The sequence below is a fragment of the Felis catus genome, chromosome A1 (assembly GCF_018350175.1).
Source record: "Felis catus isolate Fca126 chromosome A1, F.catus_Fca126_mat1.0, whole genome shotgun sequence".
Classification (NCBI taxonomy): Eukaryota; Metazoa; Chordata; class Mammalia; order Carnivora; family Felidae; genus Felis; species Felis catus.
In genome coordinates, this window is record NC_058368.1 from 92178972 (window position 1) to 92192979 (window position 14008).

General features: G+C 45.7%; 1 protein-coding gene across 1 annotated transcript; it reads right to left on the bottom strand.

The window, feature by feature from the left end:
• Positions 1-1850: 1850 nt before the first annotated feature.
• On the bottom strand, positions 1851-5678 carry TMED9 (transmembrane p24 trafficking protein 9). Its single transcript, XM_003980660.6, has 5 exons — positions 5465-5678; positions 5194-5294; positions 4294-4419; positions 3788-3934; positions 1851-2722 (listed from the first exon to the last, which is right to left on the bottom strand). Exons 1-5 carry the CDS (start codon positions 5646-5648, stop codon positions 2573-2575), a joined length of 708 nt encoding a protein of 235 aa, XP_003980709.1. The 5' UTR covers positions 5649-5678; the 3' UTR covers positions 1851-2572.
• Between the last annotated feature and the right edge of the window lie 8330 nt (positions 5679-14008).

The following is a 14008-nucleotide window of genomic DNA, read 5'->3' on the forward strand; positions in this document are numbered from 1 at the left end:
GGAAAAGACGGCAGCAGAGTCCCTAGGCTTGATCTCCGCTCTTCGGAAAATGTTAAGTTCCCTCATAAATAGCTAACATCTATTGAGCTCTTACTATGTGCCCGTCATTGTTCGAAGTTGCTTACTGCTGTTCTCTCATTCAGTCCTTATGGGTAGTGTACTTACTATGCCCACTTTAAAAATGAGGAAATGAAGACACAGGCAATTCAGGGTGTAAACCAAGATACTTTGTACAATCTACGGCCTCAACCACTGTGCTTTCAAAAGGACTTTACTGTGAGAAATTAATCATCCCCAGCGACGCCCATTCTCCCTTAAACCCAGCATACAACCGACCAAAGAAGGACCTTACTGCTGAACTGTGCCATTGCACTGCACTCTGTAACAGAACTTTGGCAAATCCAGCCCAGGTTTGGCTGGTGACAAAGGCAAGGCTGACCCCCTGAAGAGACCAGTCAGTGGGGTGAGGCCAATAATGGAAGCAGGGAGGTGGGACTGTGACCTTTGAAAGCACAAGCCCTTCTAAAGGGGAACAGCTGCCCTTCAGTCTTGCTAATTGTTGTTACATCAGAATGAAGCCCCACTAGCGTCAGATCTGATTTGCCTCAAGAAATCAGATTTCACATAAAAATCCTAATTAGTTTTAAACAGTGACACCCACAATCATGTTAATAATAAGCACCCTTGGTATGATGGGATGAGAATGGCACCTTTATGGCCTTTCAAAAACCCAGAATTCCAGTTCAATCATGAGAAAAACAGCAGACAAATCCCAATTGAGGGAATTCTACAAGATACCTGAACAGTACTCCTAAAAACTGTCAAGGTAATAAAAAACAAGGCAAGTCTGAGAAACCGTCACAGCCAAGGAGGGGTGAAATGTAACTTGTCCTGGATGGGATCCTGGGACAGAAAAAAGGGCATTAGGCAACAGCTAAGAAACTCTGCATACTCTATGGGCTTTAGTTAAAAATAACGTATTGGGAGCCTGGCTGGCTCAATAGCGTGCAACTCTTGATCTTGGAGTCCTGAGTTTGAGCCCCATGTGGGGTGTAGGGATTACTTAAATAAAACTAAGATAATGTATCAATACTGTTTCATTAACTTGAACACTTGTACCATTCTGGTGCATGACAATAGGGAGAACTAACATCATGAATTTTCTGTAACGCTAAGGCTATTCTAAACAAATTTTTTGTTTTTATTGTGGAAGAGGTCTAGGAGGTAGTATGAGGTCAGACCATATCCCCTTGTCAGTTCAAGTAGTCCACAGCCTGGCCTCCTCAGCCTGTCTCTTTCTCACACCCTGCTGGATTCACCTTCCTCAAATTTATCTTCGGTTCTTGTACCCAAAACTGTGTCAAACACTGGGTAATATGCGAGTCTCTTCTAACTCTAACCAACCTCCCTTAACGGCTTCCTCAGCCCCCTCCCTAAACTCCAGTGGAAACCATGTCCATCCACCTCCATGCCAGCCATCTGCCAGGGCTTCCAACCACGGCTGCTCTGCCTTCTTACATCCGAATCCTTCTCCTTCAAGGTCCTCCTGAAATCCCATTCTGTTGGTTAAGACCATCTACATCCTCATCCCCACCAGCCCAAGGATTTCTGTCCTTCCCAAACCCGCAGTGCTCTTCTGTTCAATGCACACTACCTTCCTGAACAAGGCACCAACCCCCCACCATTCACTTGTTTTATGCTCTTGGGCAAACCCACTATCCCCTGCTACAGAAAGGTAAAGAGGGGAGGGAAAGAATGAACTTCACAGGTGGGTATTCATCTTAGAATGTTAAGTGCTTTGCATAGAAGAACTGACGTTCCCTGAGCACCTCGGTGGCACAGTCACTTTATGTGGGACAAGCGAATTTTTTTATTTTTTATTGGGAAACCAATGTAACAAACCTAGACTTGTTGAAAATGAAATCAGTAACTAAGACTTTGCAGGCCCCATCCCCAGCCAGCACCAAGGCCTCTGCCTGGCCTGACCCCAGTTCCTCAAGCCCCCAAAAGGACAAACATGTTGAGAAGCTGAGGTCAACCTCAGGGCTAGTTTCCCACACTGCAACCCCCTCAACCCCACCCTCCATTGACACACATACCCTGGATCTGCAGTCTGGGTCTAGGCCCAAGGAGGGTACAGTGAGGTTCCCAGGGTGGCAGGGAATCATGGCCACACCCCAACCTGCTCAAATCCCAAGTTAGCAAAGGAAGACAGAAAAAAGACTGGCGTGCCTACCCACTCCCCCCTCCCCAGCCACCCCAGACAACAGCCTCACATCCCTGATCAGTAACACTGTGATTCTGAGGTGCCAATGGGGCTCCTAGTGGCTTCACCAGACCCTGGGTGATTACTGCAAAGGGCTTAGAGCCCAGGGGAGGGGACAGGCATTGCCCCACCACCTGCTCAGTATTAGCCAGCCAAGCTCCTGCCCTAAACTTGTGCCTGGGGTGCCTGTAGCCCCTTTCCCCTCCAGACATCCATGGCTCGGAACCAGTCCTCCTGCTAGAGAGAAATCAGTTCCAGGAGGCCCTTTCTCCCCCAGCCCGGGAGGAAGGATGGCCTGTGAGCTGGCTACACCAGCTTCTTCGCTTCAAAGAAGCTCTTGAGGTGTCGCATCTGCCAGACGCCGATGGCTACGAGGATGAGGGTCTGCAGAATGGACCACCACAGCACCCGCTGGTTGGTGCTCTCGCTGGTCTGCCGGAAACGCTCCTCTCGCCACTGTGGGAGGGGAGAGCGGAAGAGGAGCTTAAGTTTGCTGGGCACCACCTGGCGCCACTCTAACTGCTGGGTTCCCTTTGCAGAGGATGCCCCAGAATCAAGGAGCTATGCCCAGGTTCCAATCAAATGTCTGCAAAGAGCCAGAGACCCCACCTGGGGACTGTATTCATCCTCCCCAGCCAGATGACCTCCAGGAACCCACTCATTTAAGTCTGTTTGCTTGGGGGTGCCTGGCTGGCTCAGCTGGTAGAGCATGCAACTCTTGGGGTTGAAGTTCCACATTGGGCATGCAGCCTACTTCAAACCAACCAACCAACAACCTCTGTCTGCTCATGTGTCAGGTACAGTCCTCCCCGGTCCTCTCCTAGAGCCAGTGGGGGGAGGGAGGGCGGGGGGGAGGGGAGGTGAAGTGCCAGTAGTATCACCCCATCAGACAGAGCTGCCCTATAGCACTCAGGAGTGCACGTGCTCTAAGCTTTCTGCCCAGGTCTTCCCCAACTGCTCCTCGAGGATTGTGGGCACAAGTTGCAAACTGGTGGCCCAGTGGCTGGATGTGTTTTGCCAATAGTTAAAACCTGGTAAAAATTCACATCAAAACACTTGGATCTCTAGCTCCTCTTAAAAGACAGGGTAGCGTATCTATCTGCAAGGCTACCCTGGGTTGACAATTAACCGAGGCCACTGAGGATTAGACACACAACAGTCCTTATGGTCACAGATTCATTCATGGTACCGCCTGGCTCCTGGACACAATTGAGTTTGAAATAGCTGGTCCTGGAAGCACCTGGAGCCATGGAAATAACACCCAAGGTATTAATATCAATTCCCGCTCTGTCACTGTGTACATGTAACTGGGATTTAGAGCAATGATAGCCTCTCAAGAGCCTGTCTCCTTGGTTACACACTGGAGTTAGTGATCCCCACCCCACCTTTTAGACTTGCAAAGCGGCACAGTTAAGTCCCCTGGCTTTCATAATGAATCTGACACACATGCCACTCCTGGCTGAGCCAGGGGAAGGCTTCTGGGAAGAAGCCCACCCAGGAGCTCCTGGCCCAACCACATACCCGTTGGTAGTTCTGCTCTTTCTGGATCTGCTCCACTTGCTCCACCAGCTGTCTCACTCGTAGCTGCAGCTCACTCAACTTGTCTTTGGCGGCAATTTCTGCGTAGTCGTTGGCGTGTTCACCCACCTGGATGTCCAGGTGAACTCTCTGGGGACGGACAAGGGAGAGAAAAAGAAATCGGGCAGCCCTGCTCCATCTTCCTGCCAGGCACTGACAGCTGGTCCCCCTACCTTCCTTCATTTGTGCATTTCGTCCAGTGCTGAGGCCTCCACAGTGTCCAGCCCTATGGGGCTCTAGGCAAACAGGCATGAATAAACTTGGCTGACACTTGGACCAAGGCACATACAAGGAGTTCAGGGACTGTGCCCAGATGTTCAGCGAAAACCCAAAATTATTAGGAGACACAAAATCCGCCACACTCATCTCACACCCAAAGCACTGCCAGTCTCCAGGCCCCACCAGGGTTTAGAGGTTGAAAGCTACGAGTCCCATGTGGGTCCACTCACCAGCATGCCTCCAGCAAAAAGGGAGAACTTGGTGGAATTGGAGTGAAGACAGATCTGGTGTTCGCCGGGGGTATGGGAGGTGAAAGTGAACCTGCCTTCAGAGCCATACTGCCGGGCCAGGATCACCTGGAGACAAAAGCCTTCAGTGAGTGTTATAGAAAGGATGGGGCTGGAAGGAAAGAAGTCTTAAGGCTCTCTGAGCCTCAAAAGTTAGCCAACAGAGACATAGGCACCCCACACACTAAAAGCTCCAAAGCTGCTCGGCGGTAGTTGCCAAAGCTTAGCTGAGAACTTCTGGGGGCAGGGGTGAAGAATCTAAAATGAAGCTGATGTGGGTCTGCGGTTGGAAAGGGCTCTTTATTCAGAGCTCCTGCCATTTCAACTCTTTTTTGTGTGTGGTTCTTTTTTTTTTTTTTTTTTTTTAATGAAAAGTGACAATGATTTTTTTTTTTTCTTTTGCTTTCCTTTAATATCCTTATCTGGTGAAATTAACAGCTGCTTCTTCGTTTTGGAAAGCACTCTGTCCTGTGAAACCTTAAAGTCTGGATGCCACAGCGTTAGAGTTGACAAAATTCTTTGACTGCCAGCACCACAATTAAGGCACCAACCACACCTGTAAGATAGGTGAGTTTCCATTTCGCAGACCAGGAAACCGGCTCAGGGAAGCTCAGTGACTTGGCAGAGTCACGCAGCAGTCGGTAAGAGGTTGAGAGGAGCCGCTAGCACTGCAGCAGCCCAAGCTTGGCCTAGAGCGCAAAGCCGGGCGCGATCTTCTCACAACACCCAACTGTCTTCAGCAGTTCAGCAGATGCGGCAACTGGGAGGGGAAGTACCAGCACCTGCCTGGTCTGGCGCTTAAGCGCAGGGCGGAGGGCTCCGCGGGCTTTGGGGCCGGCTCACCTTGTCCTCTGGGTCCTTCACCTCCACGAACATGCCGAGCCCGGGGGTGGCCGGCTGGTACTCCTCCCGCTGCTTGTCATACAGCTGCGTCCGGTAGTTTCCTGGAGGGAAGTGGGGCGACTCCAGGTCAGATGAGCGCGAGGTGGCGCGGAGTCGGCCCACGCCAGCACGCGGCGAGACCGGCTGCTCCCCTTTCTGGAAGAGGTGACTCTCCCGCACCCCCCGCCCCTAGACCAAGGTCTTGTTCCAAACTCTCCCCCTCCGCCCGCACCTATAACCATGGTCTCGTCCGGGATCTCCTCAATAAAGCACTTCTTTTCGGTCTCCCCGATGTGGAAGTAAAGCGCGCCTCCGCGGGCCACAAAACACAGAAGCAGCACGAGGGCCCGAATCACCCTTCCCAGTCCCCCTCCGGGCCGGGGCCCGACGACCCTCACGCCCTGCTCCGCAGCCATCTTGCTCCACCTGCCGGCGCAGTCGCAGCCCGCGGCGCCACGTAGCCCTGCCGCCGCCGCGGGGCCTGCCGGGACAGCGAGTTCGACTGGCTGGACTACAAATCCCTAGATACCCCGCGTCCGCGGCGAGGCAGTACCCGATTGGGGAGCAGCTTTTGCCTGCTTCCGAATTACGGCCCAAGAATTGAAACCTTTTTTTTGTTAATCGCCCTGGCGGCGGGGCGACTACTAGTGTTTATAAAATTTTTACAGATGCTCCAAGTAACGCAGTTTGGTTGCGGTCGCAGTGAATAACGAGCAGATACAGGATTGAAACCGAGGATCCCTGACTTTCCTCGGGATTGCATCCGACACTCTGGGCTTTCTTCTATTTAAAAAAAATTTTTTTTTCAACGTTTATTTATTTTTGGGACAGAGAGAGACAGAGCTTGAACGGGGGAGGGGCAGAGAGAGAGAGGGAGACACAGAATCGGAAACAGGCTCCAGGCTCCGAGCCATCAGCCCAGAGCCTGACGCGGGGCTCGAACTCATGGACCGCGAGATCGTGACCTGGCTGAAGTCGGACGCTTAACCGACTGCGCCACCCAGGCGCCCCGATTTTTAAAAACTGAACTTTAAAAAAATGACACAAACAGTGCACCAACTTATCTTGGAAAAAAAAATTAAAGTACAAAAACAACAACAACAAAAAGCTGAGGTCTCATTTTACCACGTCTTTGCCACCTGAAACCCATCCATTGGTAAATCTGGTCTACCCTGGTCTGTATGGTCCCCGGTATCCCCCCCCTCCCCCCCTCCCCCCCCCCCCCCCCCCCCCGCCCGCACTCTCATCAGTACCGGACATCATCCACGCGAGTGTTGCTGCCGGAGCACTGCCCTGATGACTTCTCTCCGAAGGTGGTTCGGTGTCCCAGGGGCCCGCTAGTAAAGGAGTATTGGGGTCTTGGGCCAGGGTCGCCCCGTTTTGGAGGTCTCTGCGCGCAGTGTGAAATGAACAGAGGTCTGAGTCTGCCCTTCGTGTCCTTCCTGGATTTGATCCATAGTCTACTGTATTGTGGCAGCAGTTTATGACTGTGTGCATCGTCAAGGTTTCATAGAAGTTGGAGGTTTTCTCTCTACTTCGGCTTCTCTTTGTTATTTCGTTTGGCCCTGTGGAGGGAAGTTTAATGGCAATCTGTTGACATTTCTCCCTCACTGTAAGTCTTGATCTCCTTTTTCTTAACAGTAACAATATAATGTAATCTTTGCTCATACAGTACCTTATTTTTAAACCATTTCTCTGATGAAAGTGGTTAAGATTTCTTTTCCCCTACTATTTACTCTTACATTTATTGCTGCAATAAATACTCTTGTTCATTTTCTAAAAGAGCATTACTATAGGACATAGTTTTTTGATGAAGTCACAAAATTCCCCTTTCAAACTTCATGCCAATTACAGTCTCACCAGCAGTGTGTCCTAATGCTTATTTTCCACACTCTGGTCTAATGTTCTCAACCTTTTTTTTTTTTTTAATGTTTATTTATTTTTGAGAGAGAGAGAGAGATCATGAACAGGAGAGGAGCAGAGAGAGAAAGGGAGAGAGAATCCCAAAGAGGCTCCACACTGTCAGCCTCCAACGCAGGGCTCCAACCCACCAATTTATTAGGTCATGACCCGAGCCCAAATCAAGAATCAGACGGTAAGCTGACTGAGCCAGCCAGGTTGTGCAGGTTGCCCCTGGTTGTGTTTTTCTTAATGCTATTATAACTACATGCTATTATAACTACATGCTATTAGCTACATGCTATTTTAACCATCACAAATGATTACAGAATTGGTAAACAATAACATTTTATACTAACAGTTTCTAGTATTTGTAAAATTAAACTTTTTATGTTGAGATAACTATAGATTCACATGCAGTTGCAAGAAACAATGCAGAAAGATCCAGTGTACCAATTACCCAGTTTCCCCCATTGTAATATCTTGCCCAAGTATAATGCAATATCACAAACAAGACATTGACATTGATAGTCAAGACACAGAACATTTCCATCACCATAGGGATCCCTCATGTTGTGTGTTAAAGCCACACTCACTTCCCTATTCTTTCATCCTTTCCTTTTTTTTTTTTTAAATGTTTATTTGTTTTTGAGAGAGGATGTGTGAGAGTGGGGCAGGGGCAGAGAGAGAGAGGGAGACAGAGGATCTGAAGTAGGTTCCTCACTAACAGCAGAGGGCCCTATGTGGGGCTTGAAATCACAAGGCATGAGATCATGACCTGAACCAAAATCAGGAGTTGGACGCTCAACCAGCAGAGCCACCCAGGTGCGCTCCTTGTTTTTTTTAATTTTTTTAATTTTTAAAATTTTTAGTTTTGGGAGAGAGAGAGAGAGAGTGCGTGGAGGAGTAGAGACGGAGACAGAGGATCCGGAGCAAGCTTTGCATTGACAGCAGAGAGCCTGATGTGGGGCTCAAACTCAAGAACTGTGAGATCATGACCTGAGCTGAAGTCAGCCACTTAACCAACTGAACCATCCAGGCACCTCTTTTTCACCATCTCCTTAACTTCAGACAACTGATCTGTGTTCTTCATTTCTATAATTTTGTCATTTCAAGAATGTATAAATGGAATCATACAGTATATAACCTTTTACGATTGGCTTTTTTCACTTAGTTAATTCTCTGGAGATTTAAGCAGTTTATTGCTTGTATCAGTTATAGCAAAAAAAGTAACTACTACGTACGATGTGTATACATATAATTTGTTTGATATCAGTTACAGAAAAGGGTGAGAACAGAGCTAGCTGTTAAAAGGAGCAGAGAGTTTTTGGGTGTTACTGAAGGTAAACTGGTATAAATTCAAATTGGAATGTTTTAACTTTTAGAATATTAAATGTAACCCCCATGGTAACCACAAAGAAAATAGCTGTAAAATATACACAGAAGAATGTGGGAAAGGAATTTACATGTTTAACTACTAATTTAGAGGAATTTAGGGACCCCTGGGTGGCTCAGTCGGTTAAGCGGCCAACTTCAGCTCAGGCCATGATCTCGCTGTCGGTGGGTTCGAGCCCCGCACCGGGCTTTGTGCTGACAGTTCAGAGCCTGGAGCCTACTTCAGATTCTGTGTGTCTTTTTCTCCCTCTCTCTCTGCCCCTCCCCTGCTCATGCTCTCAAAAATAAATAAACATTTAAAAAATAAAAGCTTTATAGTTTTATACTTTATATTTAAATCTATATTCTATTTTGAGTTCATTTTTTAATAAAGTGTGAGGTATAAGTCAAGTCCTGTGTGTGTGTGTGTGTGTGTGTGTGTGTGTGTGTGTGTCAAAGGATGGCAAATAACTAAGCATCACTTGTTGAAAAGGCTATCTTCAAGGGGTGCCTGGGTGGCTAAGTCCAACTTCGGCTCCGCTCATGATCTCATGGTTTGTGAATTCTAGCCCCTCATCAGGCTCTGCGCTGACAGCTCAGAGCCTGGAGCCTGCTTCAGATTCTGTGTCTCCCTCTCTCTCTGCCCCTACCCAACTCATGCTCTGTCTCTGCTCTCAAAAATAAATGACCATTAAAAAAAATAATAGAAAAGGCTATTTTCAAGAGAATGAGAAGCCAAGCCATAAATTGGGAGAAAATCTCTGTAAAGGATGTATATCAGAAATAATTGCTACCCAAAATATACAAAGAACAGACAAAAAACAACAAAATATACAAAGAACCCTTAAAACTCCACAGTAAGAAATGAATAACCCAATGAAGAAATGAGCAAGAGATCTGAACAGACTGTTCAGCAAAGAAGATCATACATGGCAAAAAAAAAGCATATGAAAACCTGGTTATGATCATATGTCATTAGGGAAATGCAAATTGAAACAATGAGATACCACCAGGGACCTATTAGAATGATAAAAATCCAAACACTGACAACCAACACCAAATGCTGGCAAGGTTATGGTGCAACAGGGACTCTTATTCATTGCTGGTGAGAATGCAAAATGTTACAGCCACTTTGGATGATAGTTTGATAGTTTCTTATAAGACTAAACATACTCTTAGCATGTAATCCAGCAATAGGGCTCCTTGGTATTTACCCAAATAAATTGAAAAGTTATGTCCACACAAAATCTTGCATAAAGATATTTGTAGCAGCTTTATTTATACTTGCCCAAACTTGAAAGCAACCAAGATGTCCTTCAGTAAGTGAGTGTACAAATAAACTGTGGTACATACAGATAATGGAATATTACTTAGTGCCAAAAAGAAATGGGCTATCAAGCCATGAAAAGACATGGAGAAACCTTACATGCAGATTGCTAAGTGAAAGAAGCCAATCCAAAAAACGTTGTTACTGTGTGATTCCAACCATGCAACATTCTAGAAAAGGCAAAAGATCAGTGGTTGCCAGGAAGGGAGGAGGAGGGATGAATAGGCAGAATGCAGAGTATTCTTAGGGCAATGAAACTATTCTATATGACATTATAATGGTAGATACATGTCCAAAACCATAGAATGTAAAACACCAAGATGGACTCCCAATGTAAACTAAGGACTTTGGGTGAAAATAATGTGTCAATGTAGGTTCATTGATTGTAACAAATGTACTACTTTGGTGCAGGATATATTCTAAAAGTTTTTATTTATTTATTTTGAGAGGGGGGAGGGAGAGAGAGAGAGAGAGAGAGAGAGAGAGAGAGAGAGAGAGAGAGAGCGCAAGCAGGGGAGGGTCAGAGAGAGAGAGGGAGAGAGAATCCCGAGAAGGATCCACACTGTCAGCACAGAGCCCAATGCAGGGCTTCATCCCACAAATTGTGGGATCGTGACCTGAGTCAAAATCAAGAGTTGGATGATTAACCAACTGAGCCACACCAGTGCCCCTATAGTTTTGATTTTTTGACTAAGGCATACAATGTCTTGAAATCAGGTAGACTGATTTCTGCCACTTTATTCTTCTTCACGAATGTTTTACTTATGCTAGTTCCTTTGCCTCTCCATGTAAATTTTAGAATAATCTTGTCTATGTTAAAAAAAAACAACAACTCCTGGGGCGCCTGGGTGGCTCAGTCAGTTGAGTGTCCGACTTCAGCTCAGGTCATGATCTTGTGGTCTGTGGGTTCGAGCCCCACATCGGGCTCTGTGCTGACAGCACAGAGCCTGGAGCATGCTTCAGATTCTGTCTCCCTCTCTCTCTCTGTCCCTCCCCTGCTCATGCTCTTTCTCTCTGTCAAAAATAAATTGAAAAAATTAAAATAAAACAAAACTCCTGGTGGGACTTTGACATGAATTGTGTTAAACTTGGGTAATAGTTTGGAAAGAATTGCCATATTTACTATGTTGAGTGTTCTGATCTATGAACACAGTATGTCTCTGCATTTATTTGGTCTTCTTTGACTTTTTCTTCATCAGAATTTTGTAATTTTCAGCAAACAGATTTTATGCGTATTTTGTTAAGATTTCACGTGAGTAATTCATTTTCTATGAACTGACTGTAAATCATATTGTTTTTAATTTTGGTTTCCTTATATTTATTGTTAGTATGTAGACATGTGATTGATTTGTACATGTTGCTCTTATGTTATACAAACTTGCTGAATTCATTTATTAGTTCTAGGAAATCTATGGATTTCTTAGACTTTTCTAAATATATAATCATGTCATCTACAAATAGGGACATTTTTATTTCTTCCTTTCCCATCCGCATGCCTTTTTTTTTCTTAGCCTTCTTACAGTTACTAGATCTTCTGATACAATGTTAAATAAGAGTGGTGAGAGGGATACCTGGGTGGCCCAGTCGGTTAAGAATCTGACTCTTGATTTCGGCTCAGGTCATGATCTCACAGTTCGTGGGATCAAGCCCCACATCAGGCTCTGAGCTGACAATATGGAGCCTACTTGGGATTCTCTCTGTCCCTCTCCCCTCTCTCAAAATACATAAAATAAAATTTTAAAAAGTTTTTTTATTATGAATTATATCAAATCTACCAGTGTTTGAGTGGAAATTAAGTCTTTATGTAGTTTTATATGCTGTAATATGTCTTCAAATAAATCTCTCCTATTAAAAAAAAAACCCATCGGGGCGCCTGGGTGGCGCAGTCGGTTAAACGTCCGACTTCAGCCAGGTCACGATCTCGCGGTCCGGGAGTTCGAGCCCCGCGTCGGGCTCTGGGCTGATGGCTCGGAGCCTGGAGCCTGTTTCCGATTCTGTGTCTCCCTCTCTCTCTGCCCCTCCCCCGTTCATGCTCTGTCTCTCTCTGTCCCAAAAATAAAATAAACGTTGAAAAAAAATTTTTTTCAAAAAACCCATCAAATTCTGAGGTCTTGGGTGAACCACAGATGGGGCAAGTAGATGTAGCACCGCAGTGTCTTCTTTTAATCTTGCAAATGGCACCCAGGTTCAGTGGTCTTGGCAGCAATTGTGGAACGAGCTTTTTGTCAAGTGGGAGGATCGAAGACTGGTGGGTTCACTGCTCTTATGTTCCTAGCCTCGTCATCGATCAGAAATAGGCTGTTCTATTTTTAACAAAACACTTTTACTCCTTGGGCAGTCATATTCCCCCTTCTTAATGTCTGGATTCTGGGCTTTGAAATCTCACTGGTGCACTATCTCCTTACATGTATTTTGATGCAAGCATTTTCCACATTTTACTCTTTGGGGGATTTCTGTGAGTAGTCTGATCAATGGGCCACTTCCACGCAAGACTGGTTACTCATATAGTGGGGTGTGGGGGCTGCCACTGGTCCATCCATGTTTGTTACAGGTCTGCAATGATTTAAGTACAGAAATTGAGTTTTTAGAACCTTTTATAGAAGTTTAACATTGATGTGATATCCAAGCACATGATTAGTTTCATTTTTAATTGTATTTTATAAGAGTATTGGCTTATGAGGGATTGCAAATTTTATTGGAAACAAAACAAAGCCAATACTTTACTCCAGGTGGTGGTAGTGCTGGTTCAGAGAACAATCAGGACCAAGGACAGCACCCCTGTCTCCCAAACCGGAGTCCTCGCTTTTCTGCCTTTGCTCCCAGCTGTAGCTACATTCCCTGGTAGACAACTAGTTCCCAAATCAACAGATGCTTTTCAGCTCTTGTTTATTTGGCCTTTATAAAGCGTGACTGTTATTATCTGAATCTGTCATTTTTGTTTAATAGTCATTCCAAATGAGGAAGTAAGAAACACTCTCCTAGGATTGTCAACGAGCCACACCATTAAAATGAGGGGACAATTCCGGTAACTAAAATATATTATCAGTCTTAAAACACTGTATTGTAATTGCTCCTTTTCTTTCAGTGGGCTCTTAGATGGCAGATGACAGGTCTAATTCATTTTCATGTCCAACACGTGTCATAACACCTGGACCAGAGTTCGTGTCAGCAAATGCCTGCCACTTATCAACTGGGTGATCTTGGGCAAGTTTTTACTCAACTTTGCAGCTGTTTCCCTCTCTAGCTATTAAACTGGAATAGCATTAGAGTCTGCCTAACAATTTTTATTTTTTTTAATTTTTTTTTCAATGTTTATTTATTTTTGGGACAGAAAGAGCATGAACGGGGGAGGGGCAGAGAGAGAGGGAGACACACAATCTGAAACAGGCTGCCTAACAATTTTTAAAAGATTAGTTCACTTAGTGAACTTAAAAAGTGATTACAGGGACACCGGGGTGGCTTAGTCAGTTGAGCTTCCGACTTCGACTCAGGTCATGATCTCACGGTTCGTGAAATTTGAACCCCACATCGGGCTCACTATTGTAAGCCTGTCAGTGCAGAGCCTGTTTCTGATCCTCTGTCCCCCTTTCGCTGCCCCTTCCCCCCTTGTGCTCTCTCAAAAATAAATAAAACATAAAAGGAATCAATTAAAAAAAAAGTGATTACAATAGTGCAGGGCATTAAATAACAAAAAAGATGATCATCAGGGTGCCTGGCTAGCTCCAGTTGGGAAGGCATGTGACTTTTGATCTCAGGGTTGTGAGTCCTAGCCCCATGTTGGGTGTAGACATTACTTAAATAAATAAAATCTTATTTAAAGGGGCACCTAGATGGCTCAGTTGGTTAAGTGTCTGACTTAATTTCTGCTCAGGTCACGATCTCACAGTCATGAGATCAAGCCCCATGTTGGGCTCTATGCTGGGTGTGAAGCCTGCTTAAGATTCTCTGTCTCTCTTTCTCCCTCCCCTGCTCAAACGTGCTCTCTCTCTCTCTTTCTCAAAACAACTTATTTTTTTAAAAAATTTCTTTTGGGGTGCCTGGGTAGCTCAGTCGGTTGAGTGTCAGACTTTGGCTCAGGTCATGATCTCATGGTTCATGGGTTCCAGCCCTGTGTCGGGCTCTGTACTGACAGCTCAGGGCCTGGAGCCAGCTTTGAATTCTGTGCCTCCCTTTCTC

Bases quoted from the DNA above. Each gene is read 5' to 3' on its own strand.
- TMED9 (XM_003980660.6), bottom strand. From the start codon at position 5,648: ATGGCTGCGGAGCAGGGCGTGAGGGTCGTCGGGCCCCGGCCCGGAGGG. The intron at 4,420-5,193 runs GTGAGCCGGCCC...TTTTGTCTCCAG, and splicing joins TGAAGGACCCAGAGGACAAG to GTGATCCTGGCCCGGCAGTA. The intron at 3,935-4,293 runs GTGAGTGGACCC...GTCCGTCCCCAG, and splicing joins TTTTTGCTGGAGGCATGCTG to AGAGTTCACCTGGACATCCA.